This window comes from Pipra filicauda, unplaced genomic scaffold, assembly GCF_003945595.2.
Source record: "Pipra filicauda isolate LSUMZ 115617 unplaced genomic scaffold, ASM394559v2 scaffold12_size5214236_pilon, whole genome shotgun sequence".
In the NCBI taxonomy this organism is placed as follows: Eukaryota; Metazoa; Chordata; class Aves; order Passeriformes; family Pipridae; genus Pipra; species Pipra filicauda.
Window position 1 is genome coordinate 3,279,379 of NW_024103763.1, and position 25,475 is coordinate 3,304,853.

The window sequence follows — 25,475 nt, forward strand, 5'->3', positions numbered from 1 at the left end:
TAAGTAGTTATTTATATGTAAATCATCTGAATGCTGCTCAGGTTTACGTGGAAAATTATTTATTGATGGAGAAAGAAAACAGGGACTTGCTTTTTTCATGAGAAGGTATCAGAACCTGTCAGTACTTTACACTGTGAGCAGCATCTTTGGAGATGATGGGAGGGCTGTGGAGGATTTGCTGCTGCGTGGGTGAGGTACACCTGTTCTGTCATAATAACAGAGGGGTTTTTAATTGATAAGGAGTCTTTCTGCTGTGCCTTTTGCAACCAGATGTCTATCTCGTATTGGCCTTTTTAGCCACCAGCGTGCTTGTAACAAATGTGGGTAGAGCCCTTCCCAAATCTTTGTCTGTGAAGCCTAGCCATGATGATGATGATGAATAATATTTCCTGATGTCTAATTAAAATTTTTTGGGCCTTTCTAAAAGAGCAGGATGATAACAAGCATTCTGGAAAGTGATAAGTTGAGGGGACACAGGGAGAAACATGTACAGGGGGAAGGATAAAGGGCTTTGTGTGTTTTGTGAAGGCAGTGATTCATGACTGGATACCTGATCCTGCTGGAATATACTTTTATGTGCTGCTCTTTAAACATGAGCAGGGTCTCTTTGGAGACTTAAAGCCCCTTTTCTTTCCTTCTTTTTTCTTTTTTTTTTTTGAAGGCCAATTATAAGCTAATTTCATGCAGGAGTCTGGATTTGTTGTGGGGCAAGGGGGGGAAACATTGTGTTTGTTTATAATAATGCCATTTTTTTCTTGATGATGTTGTTGCAGGATTATGGAATTTGGGAACGTGGTGATAAGACAAACCAGGGCATCCCTGAACTGAACGCAAGCTCCGTAGGGATGGCCAAAGTGAGAATGTCTTCCTGACACCTCCTTCGTGGCTGTTGTGTTGTGCTGAAGGGCTCTGTCAAACCCGATCACTCCCTTTGCATAGTCTTCTTGGCCACTGCAATAGTTGACTGATTGTGTAAGAATCCTTGTTTGGGTGTGAGTGAGTATTTTTTAGCGTAAAATTTTTGGGATAATGGCTCTCATTGAAGGACCTCAGCACAGTTGTTCCAGGGGTTGCAAGTAGGGTACCAGATTCATTGAACTGTGAATCTAATAGATTCAGTAAAGTGCAGTCTCATAAAGTGGCCTCTGGTTTTCTTTCCCTCTTTCTTAATTCTCCAGCCCCAGTATCATATGTGATGTTTTCATGGTAAGATTAAATCTGATGTAAATTCTGGAAAACAGCAGACTATCAGTCTAAGAAATTCTTCACAAGTAATTCAGAAAGAAAAATAAATGAAGATGTACTTTACAAAAAAGTGGATATTTCTCGTTCCCCCATAGCACAAGGTCACAGAGATACTAAAAGAAGTTCAGAAGGCCATAAATGTAAATGTGTAATCAACAACTACCTTTTCACTTGGTGTCTGGAGGACTGGCAGAAGACAAAGATCATTAAGTTCAAAGGTGTATTTGCATTTCAGCAGGGTTTGTTAGTTACCAAGATCTTGTGTGCATTGCAAGAGGGAGAAACTGCTGGTCTTGGCCCCACAGTTCAGTTGAACAGCGATGTGGCAGTGTCTGTCAGGGCAGTTGTTCCTTAGATGTCCACTGTGAGATTTTTTTACCCTGAACATTCTGGTGTGGTCTCTGTATGACATCCAGACCTGTTGATGTCGAGATGATCTGCAGAACTTGCTGCACAACTTCACTTCTCTGGGGATCTGAGTTCAATAGAAGTGCTGTTTCAGATGGGAACTGGTGGTGGGCACAGTGAAGGGCCTGCTGCAGAAGCTGAGGTAGATGCTCTTTGTTTTAAATGTGCTTCAGGAATTCTGTCCCATACCTGCTTTGTGTGGCTACCCATGGCAACAGCACAGCACAGAGCATATGCCTTTAAGTGGTTCTCAGAACCTTTTCTGCACCATTAAAACTGTCCCTGGTCCCAGCTATCAGTTCCTAAACAGGACTTTCTGCCACTGTCAGGAACATCTGCTGCCGTAGTGCTGGTCTAGAGAGAGGGGCTCTGCAGAGGCAGTAAACCCATCTTTGTGTTGGAATAAGAAAAATATCCTTGCTCCTCTGCAGAGAGATAAGGAAAGCTGTCCTGTGTGATCCTTCCTTTGTCAGAGAAGCTGCATGTCCGTGAAGCTGCAGGACAAAAACGGGCAACAATTCAGTGTTACCACAACCCTATGAATTTGCATTTCGGAGGAGGGCTCTGCTAGCCTGGCCCTGGCCATCCAGTCCTTTCTCTTTTCCTGCCACACTCCCTATGTGGTGCTGGACACCCCAGTTCTTCAAAGTCAGGTTTTGTAGCCTGCTAGGTTAAAGTAGGAGTGTCCAAATTGAGTCAGTGTTTGGGCTGATAGTGTCTTCACCAGGCAAATGCACTATGGCCAAGAGGTATGAGATGTAGTGATTCACCTGTTGGCATGGAGCACTGTGTGCCTCAGTTGGCTGTGGGGAGATCAGACATCTCATTTCTCTTCTGCTCGGGAAGTGACGGTATCAGAGAGGTGCTGAAGGTCTCTTCTTAAGGGGTCAGCCTTTGCTGATTCTGGGTTGCCTTGAACAAGTCTTCCTCTTTGAGCAGTTCTTCAGGCAGGAGGAGGGAAAGGACACTGAATGGGAGTTATTTTGGAATGTAGGACAGGACATGACATTTATAACTAAGTACTTCACTGTTTAGGTGATGTCTGAGTGGAAGCCCAGCTCTCCATTGTTTTGCATTGCCTTTAAATTGTAAGAAGGATCGCCAGCACATCAATCATGTATCCAGCTAGTGGAAAGACAGAAATATTTACTTTTTCTAAAATACTGCCAAACTTCCCTTTAAATAAAAAATGTCTGTGGAGCAAATTTATGTCTTATATAAACTCCTTCAGAGGATAAGCACAGGTGCTATGGTGTATACTTGGTTTAAAAGGTATCTAATGATTTTGGTTTGTGGTTTGCTTTTCTTTGAAGGCTGCTTTGGAAGCAATTGATGAACTAGATCTTTTTGGAGCTCATGGAGGACACAAATCAGTGATTCATGTTCTTCCTGATGAAGTAGAACACTGTCAGGTAAAATTAGTCTTCTCTTTCATTTGCTAGGGGAAAAGCTAACCCTTTCCCTTTTGTTTTTAAATGAAATGTTGATTAACTGAACCAAGAACTCAATGTAATACGAATGGCTGCAGGCTATGCTGTTCACCTTGTTCTAGTAGATCATGAGAAACTGAGTGGTGTGAAGCATTCGCATTCTAACTTGTTTAAAAATAACTATGCAGAGAGTTCTCTGTCAGTTTGCAAATAATATAGTCTGTTCCATTTACACTTGACATAGTCTTTTGAAGTACGTAAATTGTTTCACATCCGTTTCTTCTATTCTTGTTTTGCTCAGTCTATTCTATACTCCATGTTGCCAAGGGCATCCACGTCAAAGGAGATAGATGCTGGCCTTCTCTCTATTATTTCTTACCCAGCTTTTGCAGTGGAGGATCTAAACCTTGTTAATGTAACCAAGAGTGAAATCATATCCAAATTGCAGGTAAGAATTTCCTTTATTTTTGTTTTACAGAAAGAAAAAGAAACAGAACCTCTCTTTCCTAACCAAAAATTCTGATTAAACAAGGGTTGCCAGACTTGGTTCATCTGTGCCTGGAAGAGAGGAAGGAAAACCTCGAAGTGACCCTTAAATCTCAGCACTTGTTATGTTAGTCTGTGAGGAAGAACAGTATGTGTAATTTTCTGTAATTTTGTGTGTTTTTACAGGGCCGCTATGGCTGCTGTCGCTTTCTCCGAGATGGTTACAAGACACCCAGAGAGGTACTTCTGATGTGTATTTTCAGTAGGCATTAGGAAGAGTTTTATCTCTTCTTTATAGACATACTTTGTCTTATTTACATGAAGGAGTAAAGTTCTCCATCACTGCTAAGACATCTTAGTGGACTTGGAGGTAATCCAGGTATCCACCCTAGAAATGACACATATGTGAAGGAGGCTAAGGGTTTGAAAACCATTTATTAAGGACAAAATGTAATTAATAATTCTGTAAGAAATTGATCCTTAGATATGCTTATGGTGTCTAAGCAGAAACAGTGTCCCTGAAGCATTTCAAAGTATCTTTGAACTGAGGCAAAGCCAAGATTACTTGGGTGACACATTCTGAGACTAGGAAGGGTTGATTTGTCTAGGGAAACATCATTAAATGAGTTTGAGGCTGAATGTAAAAAAGCGAGGAGATTGCATGGAAACTAATTCTGGTGGGTTTATTGGTTTCTAGGTTTTAATTACTTGTATAAAACAGGCTACCATTATGATTGCAATATGGGTGACTAAATTAGCACTGTGACTAAACAAGTGTGTTTGAATTTTTTAGGATCCAAGTAGGCTACACTATGATCCTGCTGAGCTCAAGCTCTTTGAGAATATTGAATGTGAGTGGCCAGTATTCTGGACATACTTCCTAATTGATGGAATATTTAATGAGGACAAAATTCAGGTGAGAAAAGAGAAATTGCTTTCAAATTGCAAAGCCATTTACCCACGGCATTTTGGAACTTTGCTCCGTGTTTATTTTGGGTATCAGTTGGATAGGGTGGAAATAGTCTTTAGCCATTCTCACCTTCCTGGGGAGTTCCTGACATAGAGGAGAAGGGTTGTGCACACTGGGGCCTTGTTGCCCTATCCCTGCCAGGCTGAGTGGCTCTGTTAGCTGGTGTGGTAAAACTGGGCTGAACAGGGTTTATATGCCTAGTTTTGTCTTGTCACCAACCTCGATGCCCCTTTCGCAATTACTTCAGGATGAGAGAAGCTTCTTTACCCCAGCCTCTGTGGCTTGGCTGCTGAGAACAAGATTCGTGCTACTTTAAGTCCTCTTGTATATTCCGAGAGATTTGGGGTTGCCTTATGAGGAACCATTTCATTTTTACTAGTTCCATAATTCACTTCATGCCATTACTGTGTCAAGCACCCAGTGGTCAGGGCAGCTAAATTGGTTGTAGCCCTCCAAAGGTTATGGTGGCACGTGGGGAGTGTTGGTGAGTTAAAGAGCAGCAAGTAGCCAGGACTAAATATATTCAGATCAGACCTTCTGTGGATTGGTGGCTTGAAAGAAGTAAAAAATAAATGTGATTTAAAATTGCCTAGTATGCAGAGGGACAGGAGATTGCTAAACTCCTTAAAAAATAAAATGACATCAGAAACAAAACAGAGAATTTCAGACCAAAAAACCTTCTTTCTGTACTGGATGTTGCAAATCAAGTGAAATACTTACTGACACTAGAAATGTAAAATGTTTCCTGAATACAGTAAAAATGTGTTTTTACTGTGAAATGGTGAAGAGAGAAAGGACATTATTTCATGAGGGGGGAAATCAGAAAGTTTACCGAAACTTCAGTCCTGTCAATAAAATAGCACTTCATGAAGCAGTCTCTAGAACTTAGGTGGATTATCTGGGGCAGTATGTACCTGTTTGCTTTTATGTTGTGCAGACAGGCTGTGCTAGGGCATGGTCAGGGCAATTACTCCTGGTTTCCACTGTTTAAACATAGCTGAATGAGTCACTGAGACACTGAGATGAGTGTCTAGTCTTCCCCAGTTACTGCTGCAATTCTTAGAAAAACAAGCACCCTGAGGACTCAAAAAGAGTGGAGAAGGACAGGATACTGAAAATGTGAGTGTACCCTAATGTGAAACTGTGGGTTCCTTACTTTGTGTGGTCCCCTGTACTCAGGAATAGCAGAAATAGGATCTCAGAGTCAGATACTGTTAGTGCTTGAAAACAGATTCCCCCTAAGTAAAAAAATTGGAATGCGATAATTGATAAATGGAACAAATAAGGAATCTGGTAAAAAGAAAATATATTACCTGTTCTTTATTTTGTATCAATCTGCTGCTCGTGTTCGTAATTTGTTGTCTAACCATACAAGAAGATGATTTTCCTTTCAGTGAACTGAGATATTTTTAGACAGTTTAAATCAACTTTAAGCTTTCCATGAGACAAATTTTTAAGCAAATCAGTTAAGAGAAACTGATTTCCCAATCCTGCAGAGCGGAATTCAGTAAGTCATAGGCAATATGCATGGTAGAAAGCTGACAATTTATACACCTTGCACTCTTATGGATATTGGCAGTCTGATGCCCATGTCCTGCATTGTCATCCATTGCAAATTTCATGTAGGATTTGTTCCAATGACTTCTTTATAGGGATGTGTTAGACATTTTGTGCTGCAGGGGTACATTATAGATTAAAGACGAGTGTTCATATTTCTAAGGCTGATAATATTGAGATGCTGGAACAGTCTCTGATAATTTGAACCCTGTTCTTCCATCAGTAAGTCATGATTCCCCCCTTTTTTTTAACATATATGAATATTCATCAGAAAAGTCTGGTTGGAAAGTACTAAAACTTTATTGTTTCAGTTTTGCTGACTGTAATGTGAATTCTTACTTTTATTTAAAAATATTTCCAGGTACAAGAGTACAGAGAGGCTCTGGAAGGAATACTTATTAGAGAGAAGAATGGATTAGTGCTAATGCCTGAACTGTACGCAGTCCCTCCAGACAAGGTATTGTGAAAATGCAGCATCCAATTCGGGGTGCAAAGTAGAGAGAGCAAGAGGAATGGTTTTATAGTTTTTCCTTTATCTGAAAATGAAAAAAGACTACTGCACATTATTTGAAAAAGTAAGAGACCTCTCCCAGCTCCCGCTGAGAAATGATAAATTTTAGGCTTCCACATTGCCCCATTTCTTCCTTGGAAATCTGAGTGTCTGTGAAAATATTAGAGCATGTCTAAAATTTTACCTGCTTATAGCAAGATACACATTTAAGAAGTGTTGATACTGACTTAGGAACTCAAGCTCAATGAAGAAATAAAGCATAGACTGTCTTTTCTGTCTAGTCTATTGATTGATTTTGCTGCTCTTTTCCAGAGCTTGTATGGGAGACAGAAACAGGCTTCAGATGGATTAGGATTTGGGCTGGGATTTTTGTTTGTTTTCTATGGGTATTTTCTTTTCCCCCATCTTTGCTGTTACTGTTTATCTGATTCTCCCATTGTGACAGAGAAATTCAGATGAGCTTGTGTGCTCTTCCATGCTATTTGCCTTTGTATCCCTTCCTGCCAACTTCTTCTCCCACTCCAGGCTTCTCAGCCCTCACTCACTAAGGGTATGGAGCCTCCTGGGTTGGTCTGAGCTGGTCAGCCGACAGCTGATGTCTTGCTCGCAGGTGGAAACTCTGAATTGCCTTCCTAGTGGGAACAAGCGTGTAAGAGTTCAGAGCCTTCTTGTGAATTTTGATATGATGATAATAATCTGACAAACGTGCCAAATAAACAGGGTAGATTTTGTCTATGTAAAGATGTAACGTAGGAGGGTTTTCCCCCTGCCCTCAGTAGGTCTGTATACTGCAAAACCAAGGCAGTTGTTCTTTTTCTAAATTATAAGTCTGCTCTTAATTTTTGCATTGACCATCCTTTCTAACACACGAAAGGTGGAATAGCCTTAATTTTTGGAAAACAGCTTTATTTTAGAAAGCTAGGTAGACATCAGTGAAGTTAAAGTGTCATCTTGGAAGGGATTGGAAAGCAGACATCCAGTTACCTATGAGCAGCTCAGAGGGAAGGCAGCAAAGGCATGATGAGAAGAAAGTGGAAGAGCTAACACCGAAGCTATAATTGCATGCAGAGTCCCTATTCATCCTCCAGCTTTGAAGGGTTGGGCGGAGTACAAAAAGGAAGCGTAGTTCCAGTCCCAAAAAATGTGCAGCCTTAAAAGTAAAATCAAGAGATGTTTAAGTCAGTAATAATGGCAGGTTAACAAGGGTAGATGATAGACCATATGTTTTCAAGTACTTAAATGTTACCAATTGTTCCTCACAACTTCAGGGCAATTTTTTTTGCTTATGTATTTGTTTTCAGGTGGATGAGGAGTATGAAAATCCTCACTCAGTGGATCGTGTCCCAGTGGGAAAGTTACCACATCTTTGGGGCCAATCATTGTATGTCCTGAGCTGCCTGTTAGCAGAGGTAATTGTTTCTTGTCTAGTAGGTAAGCATGTATTTCATTTTGTTTGAGATGGCTTGAGCTTTAAGTACAATTTGGTTGTCAGATAGGGGACAATGTGTTTTCCAGTAGAAACAAGTACAAGAGCCATGAAAGGGTGACTGAGTGACTGAGATTTCAGGAGCTTTTTTTTTTTTTTTGTATATATATAGACATGCAACTGTCTGTTTCTAATCAAGCTGAATAAGTTGTCAGATGGACTGGATTTAGGGTTAGGATAGAGGACTATACCAAGGCAAGGCTGATTTGGCTGTTCCAGAGCCAGGATTTTGTGCTGTTTCAGCTCCACTAGGCTATGCCTTACTCTGTGGCATTATGTGTCTACTGAGTTGTCCCGTATTAGGCAGACTAGTTGGAGGAACCACAGAATATCTCTGTGGAGCTACAAAGAAAATCACTGGTCTGGCTAAATTATGTTGTCAGTTGCTGCAACTCTAAAATAGGAAATCTGAATATGCAGATTGTGTCAGAACCATTTTCTTGTTGTTCCAAAAAATTGTGCATCCCTTGTTCTTATTTAATGTACTACTTGGTGGCAAGGGTAGATAAACCAGGCCTGAAGTCCTGCTGTACTGAAAAAATACTTCAAAAAATGGTTAAGATTTATTCTAGATATCAGAAGCCTTTTATTTAAAATCTGTTTGTTTCCTTTCTTTTATCTTTTGCATTTATTCTAGGGATTTCTTGCTGCAGGTGAAATTGATCCCTTAAACAGGAGATTTTCCACTGGATTTAAACCTGATGTTGTGGTACAAGGTGAAGGAGTTTTTTCAGCATTCTGGGTGAATTGAATTGTGTGGTGACAAAGTCCCTAAATACAGGAGAGAAGAAAGATATGTTAAAAATAAGTGGATTTTTACTTGGGACACAGATGCTTTAATGAAACTGTAGACAGAGAAAGGGGTTTAACACACTTCTTTAAAAAAAAAACTTGCTAAAATTTTAAGTCGTCAGGGACTGGAGAGTGGAAAACTTAATCTTATAGAGAAAAGGAGAAACTTGATGCATTCTAGAAAAGAAAAAGCAGGACTGACTGGACATGGATCAGTTTAATTAGGTTTCTGTGCAGCCCCTTTCCCAGAGCAACTGGAGAGCACTGGGTGGGGAGAATCCCTGACCACAGGGGTGAGGCAGCCAGACTTAGGGCTGGCTTTTGGCTGCTGCAGGAAGTGGCTTCTTCAGTTAGTGCAGGAACAGACAAAACCAGAAAATTAAGATGAGGGCAAACACCAACTGATCAGGTCTTTAAAACTTTTCAAGGGCTTGTACTGCTCTGAAAGAGCAACCAGCTTGTTTATCAGGAGCAGCATTTATCAATGATACTGTGACCTGGGCTGGTGCTTGTTTATCCCTTGTTGGTATCTCATGGCAGTAGCATTTTGTTATTTTGAAGTGCTCAATTTCCAGTAGAAATAGAAGTGCTGGATTATTTTTAGCATTCTTTGGCAATTATTTACAATACAAGGAACAATACTGAATTATTAGTCCCAAACCAATAAGCCACCTATCATGGGCGAAATGTCAAGCGGGACAAGAGATGGATTCAGGGTCTGGATTGTAAATTCCACTGATTTGGGGATTTTTTTTTCTCCTTACCTCTGCCATTTTATGTCCTTTGTAACATTTATTGCTATACAAGTAACAGCACCTGTTCCCCAGGGATTTGGCTGTATTGTTACATTGTGCTGTGTTAAAACCACAAAGATTTTCAAGTTGTGTTTCCTCTTGTTCTATGGGGTAAAAGCCTTATCTGCTAAAAGCTACTGCATGATCCAAACTGGTGGAACTGAAAGAAATAAGAAGAAACTGATAAAGTCTCAAAGAATCTGCTGTAACCTCAGCAGGTCTGATCCTGCTTTGAGCAGGAGGTTTGAGTAGAGACCTCACGAGGACCCTTCCAACTTGAATTACCATGTGGTCCAAAGTGGACAGGAGTAGCAAGAAATATTAAGAAGCAGAAAATCAAAATCTGTCTGTCGCCCTCTTGCAATCCCTTGTGTTCTCACAGGCTCATAAATTAAGAAAGACGTGAGGTCTTTGGGCCTTTTTAGTTAACGAAATGCATTACTTGAGAGGTGACAGTAGAGATAGTCAACTAAAAAGGGTAGAACGTTGTTTCTTAGTAGTGTTTTTGTTTTCTGTTATGCAGTAACTGTTTTAGCAGAATCTAATCATATTAAGAACCTCTTGCAAGACCGTGGAATCAATGTCCAGAGCATTGCTGATATCCATCCTCTCAGAGTGCAGCCAGCTCGCATCCTGAGTAACCTCTACACCATGCTGGGTTAGTATTGGAACATGGGAGCTTCTCTACTGCTGTGCAAAGTCTTATTTTAAGGGTCATGTTTTGTTTTTTGTTTTTCTTGCTGCACACTGTCTCAATTTCTTTAATTTAATTTCTTTTATTTAAATCAATTTCTCTGATCTAAAAAAAATGCGTTTGTGCAAAGAAGCTTAACAAACTTAGAACTTCTGTCTTAAATAAGGGACTCAAACTGGAGAAAAAATTGCCTCATTAGAAACAGTGGTGAAAGTACCAGTTTCCCCATACCCTCGGAGTTAGGCAAGAACTGACTCTTCTTTTGCCCTCCAGAAACTACTTCAACAGAGAAACTGGCTTTATTAAAAATGCCTGGAAAAATACAGAAAAAAAAATCAAGTGTTTCTCCTTTCAGAAGTCAGAGTATTTCTGTTTTAAGTCTGGAAAATGGGCAGTGTTATTGCCATTACTCCCAGCAGGCAGCCTGGGAAGTTTTCTGCTCCAAATCAGGGAAACCATGCTGCTGCTATCAGAGCATCTTTGGGCTGTCAAGTTCTTGCTAAAGCTCCTTCCAACCCTGAGCTGAGTTGAGCTGCTGAAGCTCTCTGTCTCAGTTGCAAACCCAGAAGCCTTTAGAGTTTTTCTAAGCTTGGGACTGAAAGTACATTCCAGTTCCTCAGCAGTGGTCCTCAAGTCCTGTTTTCCTCAGAGCCTGAGAGCCGAATTAAATAAAAGCCCCAAAACTCCAACTGGGTCTAGTTGTTGAAAATATTTTGATAGCTGTTACTTGATAATCCTTGCTGGAATTATTTGGGTCATGCTGCAAAACCTGTTACATGTATTCCTAATTGAATTTAGTTTTACTTCTTCAGGCATGCCAGAACTCATGACTCAAAACTGTGGATGTTACTACAAAGTAAAACTGAGGTGGAGTGAATCAGCACTGGTAGATTCCTTTACAGTGTGGACAAGGGGAGCACTATCGTGCTTCTTTATCAGCCTGAAGCATGTTTCCATGGCAATTTGATTACAGATAATGCTGAGGGAGAAGTAAGAAGCTGCTCATTAGATGAACATCTTTTTGTTGTTGTGGTAGTTTTTGGTTTGTGGGTGTTGGTTTTTTTCATTTAATACAAAGCTTATTTTGGAAGCATCCAAAGTAACGGGGCCTTCAAATAAGTTTCAAAAAGTATGCCCTTTACACAGAGAAAGGAAATTGTATATGCTGCTTTTGGGAAAGAATCTGTCTCTTTTATCACAAAGGTCTTTAAAAAAAATGAAACACTGCAGGGCTTTGCTGAAGCTTATATTTATTTCATTATGATTCATAATAGCTTTCTTTCACTAATGGGGGATTGTGAGTAGGATGATGTGGCACACTGATACATTGTTTTTAACAGTGACTTCTCTGGGAATGTTCACAGTGGTATTTTTTCAGGCACAGGATTGTTTGGCTCATATTCCTTGTCAGACAGATTCAAGTCAGCTCCTGGCTGCTGGTGCAAAGGTTGTAGTGCAGATCATTTGCTAATAAGCTCTACCGGGAAAAGTGGAGCTTATTAGCCTGATGAAAATCTGTGTTTGTATTTGGATGTACTTTGCATGTTGATTTAGCCTTCTTTAGGCAAGAATTTTTAAGGTTCTATAGTGAAAGCACTGCAATTTCTGTGGTATGTTGATGGCCTGGTTTTTGTAATCTTACACCTCCTGTCCTTGATGGGGAAGCTTTAGGTGCTGGGCAATGACTGTAATTATAAGACCCAATTCCATGGTCATTGGAGCCAAAATTTAAATTTTTAATCAGGCCTTTGAAGGCCTCTGGCTGTTTTATGGGTGGTTGCTACAAAACCGACCAGTGTGTAGCATCTCACTCTGTTACGTTTCTTCTGCCTTGCTGATATTAGTGAAGTAGATTTTGCTGTCTGAAATGGTTATTTTGGAAAACCACACAGCAAATTCTAGCTGAGACCTTTTTTCTTTCTCTTTTCTTCACAGGTCGGAATAAGAAGATGAAATTAAGTGGACGGCCACACCGACACATTGGTGTGTTAGGCACCTCCAAACTGTATGTGATAAGAAATCAAATATTTGCTTTTACCCCACAGGTAAGCATGTAAAGCTGGCAGGAAAATCACTCCTTATTTAATGGCAAATCATTAGTGAAGCACTTCGCTTTTGTGTGCTGTCACTGTACTTTAGGTAGAATAGGGCTGATGCAGCAGATGTGCTTTGCTTTGCAGGGTTTTTAAGAGTGATGGATAATCAGCATGGTAGAACTGCTGATAAATCTCTCTTCTGTCCTACAGAGTTTGGCTTCTTTGGCTTCTGAGAACACAGAAAATCAATAGTACAAAGTTGTTACTGATCTCTGCCGAAACCAATGTTCTAGGTAATGAAATAGTTTCTGCAGAAATACATCCCTTAATATTTCTTTAATGAAAAATTTAGCACCACTTAAGGGTGCCAAGTACTCTAACCCCCAAGTGATGAAGATGTAATCTTTTCATTATATTTTTGAAAGGGTCAATAGTGCTGAGAAAGGGATGTTCTCTCTTTGTTTTCACTTTAGTGCATTTTTTCAGTGTAGCTGGAAGTTTGGATCCTCACAGAATCAGTGGCTCTTATTTTTACATTTAATGAAATACACTTATTCCAGTAGAGTTATTCTAGCAGCTGGTACTAGGAGACCAGTCACCTGCTCCAAGCATGTACAACTGGAGCAGGATAAAGAATGTTTCCACCCTTCTGAGTAGATGTTTGACTCCATCATCATCATCATGACCAGGCTTCGCGAACGAAGATTTAGGAAGGCTCTATCCACGTTTGTTACAGGCACGCTGGTGACTTATGAGGCCAATACGAGATAGACATATCCGATTGCAAAAGGCACAGCAGAAAGACTCCTTAGGTGGTGTATTCAGCAGGATACGATTCTTTCTGCGTTGTCTTTTCTCCTCAAGAGTGATCCTGCGTGTGTTCTCAAAGGAAATGGCAGCGTTATAGATGGTGTGTCTCCAGGCCTCCTGGTTTGCGGCCAGAGTAAACCAGTTATGAAATCAATGTGGCCGAGGCTGAGATGTTGTTTCAGGGAGTCCTTGTATCTTTTCTTCAGGGCTCCTCTCTTGCGGCAGCCGGAGGCAAGTTCACCGTAAAGCAAGATCTTAGGGAGGCGGTGGTCCTTCATCCTGGAGACGTGTCCTGCCCAGCGCAGCTGAATTCTCAGCAACATGGCCTCAATGCTAGTGACTGCTGCTTGTTCTAAAACAGATTTGACTAATGTATTCTTTAAACTCTAGTGGAAGACAGTCAGTGGACTCTGTAGAATGCTTCTGTAGTGCTTCATAATGCCCAAACAACATCAGATTTACTGCAAAAAAATGTAGCTCCCTTCTCATTCTTCCCCACATCACTTGATCACAAGCAGCTTTATAGCATGTTATTTGCTGTGTTACTCCCCTAAATCAATTTTCACTTTTGCAGTTAAGGGAAAAATTCCTTAGAGACATGTTTTTTTTCAAAATACCTCTTCATTGACATCTTACTTTGTAAGTAGGACCCAATATTCCAGCTGAAGTCTTGCCATGTATCAAGTATGGACGTACTTATTAGTATATTCCAAAATTGCATTTATCTTTACATTAGCAACACAGTGACAGTTCCTGCTTATTCTGTGTTTGACTAAAACCTCCATAACATTTTCCACTGTACTTTGTAGCCAGACATTCCCCCTGAGATTTTTTTTTGAGGTGGATGGAGTTAATGTTTAATGTCACTTTCCTATGGCCAGCAGTTAAATCCTCTTATTGATCTTGACAAGTGTCCACAAATTATGTGGTTTTGTCGTTTGTATTTCATTCTCTTTTCTAGTGAAAATATTGATTAGGTGTGGGGCAAAGGCTGACTCCATTCAGATACACTGTCATTCTGAAAAAACAGTTAAGAAATATCTTCTGAGAACAATTTTAAAAGTAGTTCTGCCTTCTCGGACGTTTTTTCTTCAGCTCAGTAGTGTGAAAATTTGCAAAAGTTGAGAGATGTCAGCCATTTTCTTATAGCTACCATCTGATTGCTCCAAAGAAGGAAATTGGACTAATTTGCTGAGATTGGTTTTTGGCTACATTGCTTTATCATTTTGTAATTATCTTGGCTGTCTCAAATTGGCTTTGCTTTCCTATGCTTTCAGGCACTGGAATTGGCCTGACTTTTAAAATGGCTCTTCGTTTTTAAAGACAGGCAGTGTGTATTCTTCTCTCTGGATTTCCTGTTCTTCCTGAATTACCTGAATTACCAAAGCTAATTGCGAGTGGCTCAAGGATTGTTTTGGGTAGTTCTTAATTCTTTCTATGAAGTAATTTCTCTGGACTTTGCCAGCCTGAATTTACATGCTCTTTACATGTTTACCCCTCCCCAAGGCTTATGGGCTTCCTTAACTTTTGTTGTGGCTGCTTTGACACACTTGCCATTATTTGTCCAGCTTTTTGTTTCCAGCTCCTGAAGAAGCCATATTAGTCTCTTACTGTGGTTCTTGGCTTTCTGCTGTAAGTGGCAACAGCATACTTTGCCATTGTACATTTAATGTACCTTTTTCCCACAGTAACTGCCAGCTTTTCTGTATTCTGCTTGACTTTCAGATTGTTCCCAAGAGACATCCAGTTACTGGCTCCCAGTCCCCAGTGTGCCCTTAAGCCTATTTATTGTTTTTGTTGCTATTGTTAACTTTTTCTTCCATGTTTAGAGTACTCCCATCTTCCAGATCATAGGATAGTATAATTCTGCATTGGGAAGATTCTGCTTCATGGGTGTGATTGCCTACTTTTTGTTTGTGTGGCTCACTTTGGTGGTCAGTCTACAAGTGTAGAAAAATGGACCCTTGCACAAGCATGGATTTCTTTTTCATGCCATTTGTGTTGTGGTCAGGAGTAACTCGTATGGCTTTTGTGACTGATTTAAGAGGGGAAGTAGAAAAAAATAAGAAAAGCACTGACAACTGCTTCTATGCCATGTTTTTCTCTTCTTTAGTTTGCTGACCAGCATCACTTCTATCTGGCTTTAGACAATCAGATGATTGTGGAGATGCTCAAGACAGAGCTGGCTTACCTCACTTCTTGTTGGAGGATGACAGGGAGACCAACCCTGACGTTTCCCATCACTCACACAATGCTTGGTAAAAATTTTCTCTGTCTCAAACAGAGTATATTACTGCAGGGGAATAGGATGGACATCAGTTTGAGAGGAGACAGGTGGCATGACTTCTAACTTCAGAAGTACAGTTTCATTTTTTCCATGCTGAATTTGGATGACATGGTAATATTTCATTTTAGTTTTACCCCCCTTTATATCCTTGCATCTCCATAGTATTTCTGTCTAAAGAAGTTTCATAGAAATCCCTTTGGAACTTGTCTTGAATGGGTTGATTTTTGTCTTTAGAACTTGTCTAAGGGTTGTGTTTTGTTTGCATGTTTGTTTGGGATTTTTGAATAAGCTAGTATTGATATCAGTTTTGGATTCTGTTTTAAATTTGTCTGATTTGGGTTTTAGAGAACACCCAGTAATTCACTTTGTTTGGACATGGTAGTTTAAGAATGTGTTGGTTAGCTTCAACTCTTCCATTATTCTTTTTTAGTTGATGATGGTACTGACATTCATCCAGCAGTTCTTGCCACAATAAGAAAATTAGAGGATGGTTATTTTGGAGGTGCAAGGTAATGTCAGAACCCCCAAATTATTATCTCCATGATTTTTTAAATTAAATCCTATAAAAGTGTCAGTTTTGAACTTGTCATAGTGCACAGACCTTGTACTAGAACTCTGCAGAGAAGGAGGTTTCAGCTTTAATTGTTATATGGCAATCAGATGGTAGCTGGACCTCAGATGCAGTGGAAAAGAATTGTCTCCCAAAGGGTGTACCATCTCTGAAAGCTATCAGTGGATAAGGAAAATAAATGCCAAACCTGTGGAAATAAAAGGTCTTGGTCTTGGCTGGGCTTCTGTTATTAAGATGTAAATTATTTTCACAGTTATTGGACATGATTTAAACATAAATTGCATTTAGTACTAGTAAGCTTATGTGTTCTATTCATCTACATATAACATATAATGCCACAGTACCTCCCTATTCTCTTCTTACATACCCTCTCTCAATCAGTATCTTCCTTTGACAATCAAATGTTGTCATGGTTTAACTCCAGTCAACAACTGTGCCCCACACGGCTGTTCACCCATTCTCCCCTTAGTGGGATCGGGGAGAGAACTGGAGGAGTAAAAGTGAGAAAACTTGGGTTGAGATAAAGACAGTTTAATGGGTAAAGCAAGAGCCACACATGCAAGCAAAGCAAACCAGGAAATTTATTCGCCACTTCCCATGGGCAGGCAGGTGTTCAGCCATCTCCAGGAAAGCCAGGCTCCATCAAATGTAGCTGTGACTTGGGAAGACAAACCCCGTATCACCAGTCATTCTCCCCTTCCTCCATCTTCCCTTGGCTCTGTATGCTGAGCATGACACCCTATGGTATGGAATGTCCCTTTGGTCAGCAGGGGTCAGCTGTCCCAGCTGTGTCCCCTCCCAACTCCTTGAGCACCCCCAGCCTGTGCTGGTGGGGTGAGGTGAGAAGGAGAAAAGACTGTGATGCTGTGTAAGCACTGCTGGGCAGTAACTGATACATCCCAGTGTTCACAACACTGTTTCCAGCACAAATCCAAAGCATAGCCCCATACTAGTAAGTCTGAAGATAATTAACTCTGCCCCAGCCCAAACCAGCACAGATGTAATTTGTGTTTTAGCAGCACTGCAGTTCTGTGAAAAGATAATGCCGTTTGTGGGACTTCCCAGCCCCAGTTTCTCATGGATTATCCTTAGAGTTTAGGTCTTTGTTTAGGGTCTTTGTAGAAATATAGAGCACCCTGTAAATTAGCTTCGAGTTAGGCCAGTAGGTGTCACCGTAACGGAGTTAAAGTTCAATTAGTAGCTAGAGCAGTAAGTACCCAGCTGGATCTGCAACTCTTGTTTTGCCTATTTTTTTTTCAGTATCAGTATCTGCTGCTTTGTAGTTACCAAAGGTGGATTCAACAGTAGGTCTGATAAATTTTGGAGGAGTTGCTGAAAGCTCAGTGAACATTAATTGGTATTAAAAGGGTGGATGTTTATGCTCCTTGGCATGTGTTCCTGTTTGCAGGGTGAAGATAGGCAAGCTATCAGAATTTCTTACCACATCTTTTCATACATATCTGAGCTTCCTGGATCCAGACTGTGACGTAAAATTGTTTGATGACCGTAATGAAGACTGTAATAGTCCTGACAGTGAATATGGGGACTATCCAGCAGATTTCTGTGAAAAAGGTAGTAGCGTTTTTTCACTTCATATATTTTCTCTGTCAAGTTCTATCAGCAGACTCTAGGTTTACCTACAGTGCAGAATCTATTCTGTGCACAGCTGATAGTGATTTGGGTTTCTCATGCACTCTTCTGAGGACAGTTAGGACCTGCATGACTTATTTGGGGGATGAATTCCTGTGTGTTCTTCCTACGTTCGTAGTATGGTATTGACTGGTAACTGCTACAGTAAACCTAAGCCTGAAGAGCTGGCAGAGGGGGAGGTGTGGAAGAGGCTGGAGGGAGGAAGAGACTGTGAGGAGTCATAGACAAGAGCTTGTGTGGAAGAGATGATAGATTCTTAGAATCATACAGGCTGGAAAAGACATTTAAGATCAAAAAGTCCAACTGTGCCAACTAGACTTCCAGCAAGAAAATTGATTCTTCCAAAGGAAAACCAACTTCTTAATCTCATTGTTTTCAAACACTTTGTTTTCAAAGTGCCAAAAACTGATTATTTTTTCTTTTCTTTCCAATTTATTTGGCTTAAAAAGCTCTTGCTTATGATATTCTTGCATTTTTTGAGTGCCTTTCTATATAAGCAAAAATAGTGGTGTGTTTGAATAAGAAAGCGCTGATAAATTAGGATTTTACCTTTAATAAACCTTTTCTTTTATGTCTGTTACACTAGATAGCCAGGATGAGCTGGATCAGTATATAAATGATGTCCTGCAGAGTACGGCACTGAAGTCATACCTGCCTCCAACTTCAAAGACAGCCAATCAACCACCAGTGTTCAGTGCAAACCATTCCACAGAAGAGATACTGTCAATAATGGCCAAGACAAAGGGCTTGGAGGTTCCAGGTATTTCTCCCTATTATAATACTAGAAAAACTGTTTTGGGTGCTACAAGGGGTAAGTTCGAGCATTTCAAAATTATGCCTTTTAACATACTCATACAACTAGTTCTTTTTGCATAGAGAACAATGACTTTGAGCTGTTGCTGTTGTGTTCCCACAGTATCCCAGGTCATGCTGTATACGTAGAAAACCTGCTATGAAATAAAACATTTAATCAAAGTTGATGTTATGGAAACTGCTCCAACTTCTCAGTTGAATATAATTTCAGTCAGTTTTTGTCTTTATTTATACAAAGACAGACAAAATCTATTTTTTTATTTTAATAAAGCTGTGGTGAAATGGAATGTTTCAATGCAAGAAAAACATAAATATGTGCATGTGCTTTCTGAATCTGTAAGAACAAATGGAGTAGAGAGGGAGTACAGTATTTCTAATTATGCTACATTTCTTCTAGAGTGATTGGAGAATATACACCAAAATAATGCTTTGACTGAATTTGCAAAAAGACTCCAACCTATGCATTGTTTTGTAGGTAGATATGTAGTATTCAATGCCCTGATCAAGGGAAGACTCCCCTTAACTTCATTGTAAATTAATAACTTTCAAGCTTTTTTGTTAGTCTTTTCTCCCATCTTTCATGTGCCACAACACCATATCCTCTATTGAATTCAGCATATGAAGTTAACAGAGCATTAGCATGCATTTAGCATTATAATTTTTATTCTGATATCTTACCAGTTGGCCCATCTTTTCTACTTTATTCCTGTTAAAATGTTTAAAACACTTAGCAGGGTCAGGCCAGGATTTCTGAGTTGAGCATGTAGCACCTGAGCCTTTGACATGCTGATCTTGGAACAAGCTCACAAGGAGATACAGGAAGAGCTTTTCTCAGAGCTCCATGCACAGCATCTTAGAAGCATTGCCTCTGTATATTTCAGGTTTTTTCACATATATTTTTACCTGGTATAGCTGCTTCATGTAGGTGTTTTTGATTTTTGTGTTATTGAAACAGACTTTTTTTTTTCTTTTTGTTCTGGTGGCTTCACTTTCCAGCTGTGCCAATGTCTCTTCCCACTAAAGTTCTGAACACACACCGAAAATCTCTGAATCTTGTTGATAATCCCCATTTCTTTCAGATAAAGGTAAGCTGTGGGAATTTTTATGCTGCTTGAGGTTTTAGGACTCAATGCTATAGCCTTTCCTTGTGTTTTGCATCCAAACCCTATGCCAGTTCTCGTTTTCCTTTACAAGCCATTCTGTCTAAGGCACTCCCTTATTTTGGAATTTATTTTTTTGGCTGGATGAAGGTTTTTTAGTCCAATAGACTTTATCAAGTGGGAAGTTTTTAACTGCATGTGCAGAACAGAAATAATATAATAGCTGCTTATTTTTAGAAGCCCAAGGTTAAGTAATCATCTTTAGTTCTAGCTGAACACAAAGGAAAGGACAGGATGTTCAAAGCCTTTAGAGATGTTCTCCAAGAAATGCTACTTACAGTAATGTCCTTAAGGCACCAGCCAAATCCCACCTCAAGGCATGAAGATGGAGTTGTGCTCGGCTCTTTTTTTGTCTTGGTATATGGTAACCAGCTGCTGAGAATGGCTAAAGGAGATTGTATCCAGCCTTCTAAAGGATTCTGCTCTGCAAAAAGCTCTGTTTGTCTAATGGTTTTTTAGGACCATATAAATTGCTGAATAGCTTGTTAAACAAAACTTTTCATCAGAGAACTGCCCACAGGGTTGCATCATCTGATTAGTTAACATTTTAGTTTCATCACGACGGCAATATCTGCATCCGTAAAGCACCACGTATATACAGGTTCAAGATAGAACTAAAAAAGGTCTAAATTATTTCAACTGAAAAAAAAGATAGTATCTCTCTGCTTTTCTCTTTACAAGTAACATAAAATGAGATTAAAAGCATGCAAATAATTTGGCTTATTTTGTCAAAAAAAGAGGCAAGGTTCCATTCTGGGTGTTGTGTTTCTTGGGATTAGTCTCCCAATTAGTAGCCCTGCAAGACTTATGTAACGTGTCTGTATTTCAAGTGCAGAGTTTTGTTTCAAGTCTGTTGTAATTTTTTAATGGGAAGTTACTGTTTGAATTTGATTGACTATGTTTTTCAAGATCACGTGTTTATTTTTCATCCTTCTTTGTTATCAGGACCGTGAAAATGTCTTGCACTTACCTAAAGATGCTCATGGTGATTTGGATTGCAGGAAGCTTGTTGATCAGCTGAAGGAATGTCCAACACTCCATGATCAAGCAGACATCTTATATATCTTGCATATACTAAAGTGAGTTGTCTGACTATGAACTTAAGCATCTTTAAATTTGGTCGCAACTATGATTATTCCTGTGCAAAAGCTTTTCACTGTTCAGGGTTGTGTTTTGAGGGGAGAATTAAAATATTTTGTGCTTTAACAAGCATATTTTCAGTTAGCTTGATTACATAAATTATCTGGATACAAAAGAATACTTGTGTAAATTTTAGAGTTGATTAGCATATGGTTACAGGCCCCAGGGCTCACAAATGAAATGCACAAGTTCTTTCCATGAGTGAAAACCCACCCTGCTATATTTGTGGCATTCTATTTAAAGTCCACAAAGATTTGGTGTGATTTTCATACATAAGAAGGGAAGCAGAGGAAAACTTCATCATGTCATTTTCTAACTAAAAGCAAAATGCAATTTTAATGAGTGGTCTCTATTTTTCCTCTAATCCCTCTGCATGTTAAGTGCACCACTGACTAAAACTTGGTACTTTTCAAAATGTTCTTGGTCCAGTCTGCTGGGTTAGTAAACACCTCCTATTTAAATAGCTTTGATGGGAACAAAATGCAAATACAAACCAATAGAATCATCTTCTGGAGTGCATTTATTGGGCATTTTTTCCTGTGCAGGAGAATACTGCTGGAACCTGACAGGCAGTTAGCTTTGGGTGCAAAGACAAGCATGTGTTAATCACAGATGGTCTTCCCTACTGCTACAAAGATTGTATTTTTGTTTATTTTAGTCTCTCTCCTGTGAGGACCTCTTCTTTAATCTTCTTGATTTCCCAAGCAAAATGTTTAGCAACCTCTCCTAAAGAGTAAAGGAAATCCTGAAAAAATATCATTTTATTGTTAAACTGCATCTAACACTGTTAATTCCATATTCTGGACTTGTTTCACCATGGGAGTCTCTATTGGACAGGCCGGTGAACTTCTGGTGGACTCTGTGTCTCAGCAGGAATTGAAAAGTCATTCTGTGACACTTCAAAACATTACCAAAGAGAAACCATAATGCAGTGAATTTCAAAAACAGGAAAGGAGCAGAAATCTTCTTTGCTTTTCAGTAATGGCATAAGCAGCATTGAAGTTTAGTTAATAGCTAAGGAAGAGGCAGGGCAAAAAACTTCCCCTGAGGCATCTGAAAAATGGGTGTAGTCTTCAGCAGAATTTGTTGCTGAATTCTGCTCTGAAAAAGCACTACATGGAGTGTTCCTGCAGCAAACTGTCTGCATGAATCTCAATTTAAAAGTCTGGTGAGAAATCCTTTGGATGGTTCCTTTTAAGTCACTGGCTCACAGCTAAGTGAGTGCTCAAATTAGTGTGAAAGTTCTGGTATCAAGAGGGTTTTGTCCGCACATAACAGATCTCTGGTGAACACCCAGATGTCCCATGTAGTATTTCATTCTGTCACCAATGTGAGCAAGGTGATCAAAATCCGGCTGTGTTTGTGTGGTAACGTTAAGCAGTGTAGCATCTTACCTGGTGACAGTTACCTTCTGTGTCTTTTGTGGCAGAGGTGCTGACTGGGACACAGAGCTGGATGGACAGTATGGTGTCACTGTTCATTGCCTACTCAACGAGCTCTACAGAAAGGCAGGCCTCAATCAAGAATGGGGCTTAATCCGCTATATTTCTGGTATACTCAAAAAGAGAGTGGAAGTCCTGGCTGAGGTATGAAATATAAATAATCCTGGCTCAGTTTCTTTCCTGGAAACAGAGATAAAACTACCAGTTTGCCAGAGGGGCTTGTGCTTTCCCTTCTTCTGGTCTTACTTCACACCATAGATAGTGAAACACTTTTAAGTAAACATTGGTTGCTTTTGTGATCTAAATCTTATTACGACATCTTTACCTTTTGTCTGCACTGCGAACAGTGATAATTTTGGCATGGACTGAGAATGTCCCACTATCACTGTAAATGGTTGTGGAGGCTTTATTTCATCTCCTTTAATTGGAGGAGCCTAATTCTGTTTTGAAAGCTGCAGTTGTCACTGGTAATTGTCCGCTGCTTTTGTGATGGCACGAACGCTTTTGGAGCAGCGCTATGTTAAGGTGCGAGTGATGACACAAAAACAGGTTCTGCCAATTTCCATCCCATTGGGTGGACACTCTGCCATATACGTGGATGTTTGGAGGCATTAAAATATCTGGGACTGTTAACTGGTAACAAGAAAAATCCGTTGTAAGACTACAGATTCGATTTTGAACATTGCAAAAATGTTTCCTCTCAAGTACTCTAAACTATTTGTTTAATTTCCTAGTTATCCTACGCACAGAATTTTTTCCCTTCTCCAGACACAGTGGACAAGCAGTACAGACACACTCACAGAAAGCCATGTATATTAACTGACAAAAAATTGGGGAGGAAGAGACTAGAGATGATCAGTTTTCTTCCACATTAAGGGAGGGAAAATAGACTCTTCAAAGTCAGAGGAACATTGCTATGTGAGGTTTTCAATTCAGGATGCTAAAACAAGTAAACTGAACACCCACTTTTAAAGGAGGTCAATACAAAAGAGTAAACACTGTGATATTGGTGGAAGTATCTATTTCAGAATGTCAGGATAGCTAATTCAGGAATGTGATGCAGTATATTGGGTGTTTGCTTGTTTTAAGAGATATATTAATATGCAGGATTTTTTAAGCTAATATTGCTAAACTTTTCATTGATTTAAAATATTTTTGTCTTAAATAAAAACAAAAGTTTATCATATGATAAAGAGTGAAAGCCTTTATCATCTACCAGCCCCACTGAAGTCCTTAATCATTATGCTGCTAATTTCACTGAAAGGGGGAAGCAGCTTTCAAACTGGTCATACCCTCATAGCCCTGTTGACCTCAGGAGATCCTTGGCATCTAGTTAATAGCATTCTGCTGGATCTGCATGTATGGTAATTAATAGAAATGCACTTAAAAATTGCTAAAGAAATGCTTCATTTTTGGGAATTAAAAGCTGTGTCACTTCCACATGATTCAGAGAAAGGTCTCTTGCTTTCTGTCCCCTTACGATAGGCATGCACAGACCTTCTATCGCACCACAAGCAACTGACAGTGGGCCTGCCACCAGAACCCCGAGAGAAAATCATTACCACGTAAGTTGGAGCTCTGCCTCAAGTTACAGAGGCAGCCTGCTCTTCATCTTCCTTCCAGTACCATTCTGCTGCTGTTATCTTCTTTTAAAACTTACTCCTCATCTTCAAAAGGATTTGCAGCCACCCAGGCAGAACTGTAGGCACCTTTGTGGTACAGAGATGTTTCTGGGTGATGATTCCAGTGCTTGCTCAAGAGTTTTAACAGCTGGTTGTGCCAGGTCACTACTTGCTGTGGTTTGTCTTCTTGCAGCCCACTGCCACCTGAGGAGCTCACAGATCTCATTTATGAAGCCAGTGGCCAAGACATCAGTATTGCAGTCCTGACACAGGTAAGCAGCATGTGTCAAAGGCTTCTTTGGCTGTGCCCAGTGTGGCGCCAGTGTTTGCTCTGAGACTGGGAAAGGCACGAAGGCCCACTTTGAATGGCTGCCCTTTTCCTTGCAGGAAATAATTATGTACTTGGCAATGTACGTCCGGTCCCAGCCTAGTCTTTTTGTGGAGATGCTCAGGCTCCGCATTGGTCTGATAATCCAGGTGATGGCCACTGAGCTGGCTCGGAGTCTGAAATGCTCAGGTAAGAGGCACTTTTATCATAAGGGTACTGACGGCATCATTTTTGCCTCACCCTTAGTTGTTGATCTTTTCATTAATATATGTTAAATCCTTTTATTACCCTCTCCGTTCATATGTGCAGTTACAAACTTTGAAAATCACTTTTTTTTTAACTTAATGGAAGATTCCTCTCCCCCATCATCCAGTTATTCAAACTGAAGTGGATATTCTTTATGGAATAACTCTGACTTTGTAATTTAGATCTGCAGGTCATCTGCTGTTGGGAAATGGCTGTAATGCTTTTCCAAGTGATCTTGTTTTCTCATCATGAGCTTGAAAGAAATTTTGCACAAGCTACAACATAATATTCATTAATGCAGATAGTGTTATTTCTATGCAGTGTTTGTTGTTTAGTCCTGAAATGTATTTTCTTTGAAATGTGACTATGCGTATTAGTTTTTTTAAAGGAGGTGCGAGCCAAAAGGTTAGATGTGATTGGACTTCATTCATCAGCAGTTTTCTGAATTGGCTTGTTGCTTTCCCACAGTAATGCTTGTCTTTTGTTTTGTTTTGTTTTACTAGGTGAAGAAGCTTCAGAGAGTTTGATGAATCTAAGCCCCTTTGATATGAAAAGTCTCCTACATCATATTCTCAGTGGGAAGGAGTTTGGAGTGGAAAGAAGCTGTAAGTTGTCCACTTGGCTACTTGTATATGTTAAGTGAGAACTATAAATATAAAGTTAGATTGTCTTATAAGTGGGGATCTATTCTCTCAATTTGTAAAATAGATGTATAGATGTATATATAGATATAGATGTATATATTAATCATTGATGACCAGTACATGTGTATGCCTGGTGTGGAATAAACAAAACAAATATGATGGAAGCTATCCTGCACTGAAATAAGATTGTATCAAGTTTTCAATAATATGAAGGCAAACTTTTAAACTGAAGAAATTTTATGTGACCAGAACAAAAACCATTAAAGAGGGCATATCTAACCTGCCTTCAATAAGCACATCTGTGATGCCCACATATTCCTGACTGGTGCATCAGCTGTCTCCTGGGTTCATAT

At 39.7% G+C, this 25,475-nt stretch overlaps 1 protein-coding gene across 2 annotated transcripts in view; it reads left to right on the plus strand.

The window, feature by feature from the left end:
* PHKA2 (phosphorylase kinase regulatory subunit alpha 2) overlaps positions 1-25,475 on the plus strand; it is a 47,046-nt gene that overhangs the window by 8,789 nt on the left and 12,782 nt on the right. For both annotated transcript variants that reach the window (XM_027738229.2, XM_039378019.1), the window contains exons 6-26: positions 774-854; positions 2,967-3,065; positions 3,385-3,531; positions 3,756-3,809; positions 4,363-4,485; positions 6,458-6,553; positions 7,909-8,016; positions 8,731-8,809; positions 10,203-10,337; positions 12,309-12,418; positions 15,333-15,477; positions 15,937-16,015; positions 17,486-17,649; positions 18,314-18,487; positions 19,537-19,625; positions 20,646-20,779; positions 22,270-22,426; positions 23,768-23,847; positions 24,098-24,176; positions 24,292-24,421; positions 24,982-25,083. In XM_027738229.2, the coding sequence (XP_027594030.1) occupies positions 774-854; positions 2,967-3,065; positions 3,385-3,531; positions 3,756-3,809; positions 4,363-4,485; positions 6,458-6,553; positions 7,909-8,016; positions 8,731-8,809; positions 10,203-10,337; positions 12,309-12,418; positions 15,333-15,477; positions 15,937-16,015; positions 17,486-17,649; positions 18,314-18,487; positions 19,537-19,625; positions 20,646-20,779; positions 22,270-22,426; positions 23,768-23,847; positions 24,098-24,176; positions 24,292-24,421; positions 24,982-25,083 (2,365 nt within the window). The remainder of the gene's footprint in view (positions 1-773; positions 855-2,966; positions 3,066-3,384; positions 3,532-3,755; positions 3,810-4,362; positions 4,486-6,457; positions 6,554-7,908; positions 8,017-8,730; positions 8,810-10,202; positions 10,338-12,308; positions 12,419-15,332; positions 15,478-15,936; positions 16,016-17,485; positions 17,650-18,313; positions 18,488-19,536; positions 19,626-20,645; positions 20,780-22,269; positions 22,427-23,767; positions 23,848-24,097; positions 24,177-24,291; positions 24,422-24,981; positions 25,084-25,475) is intronic.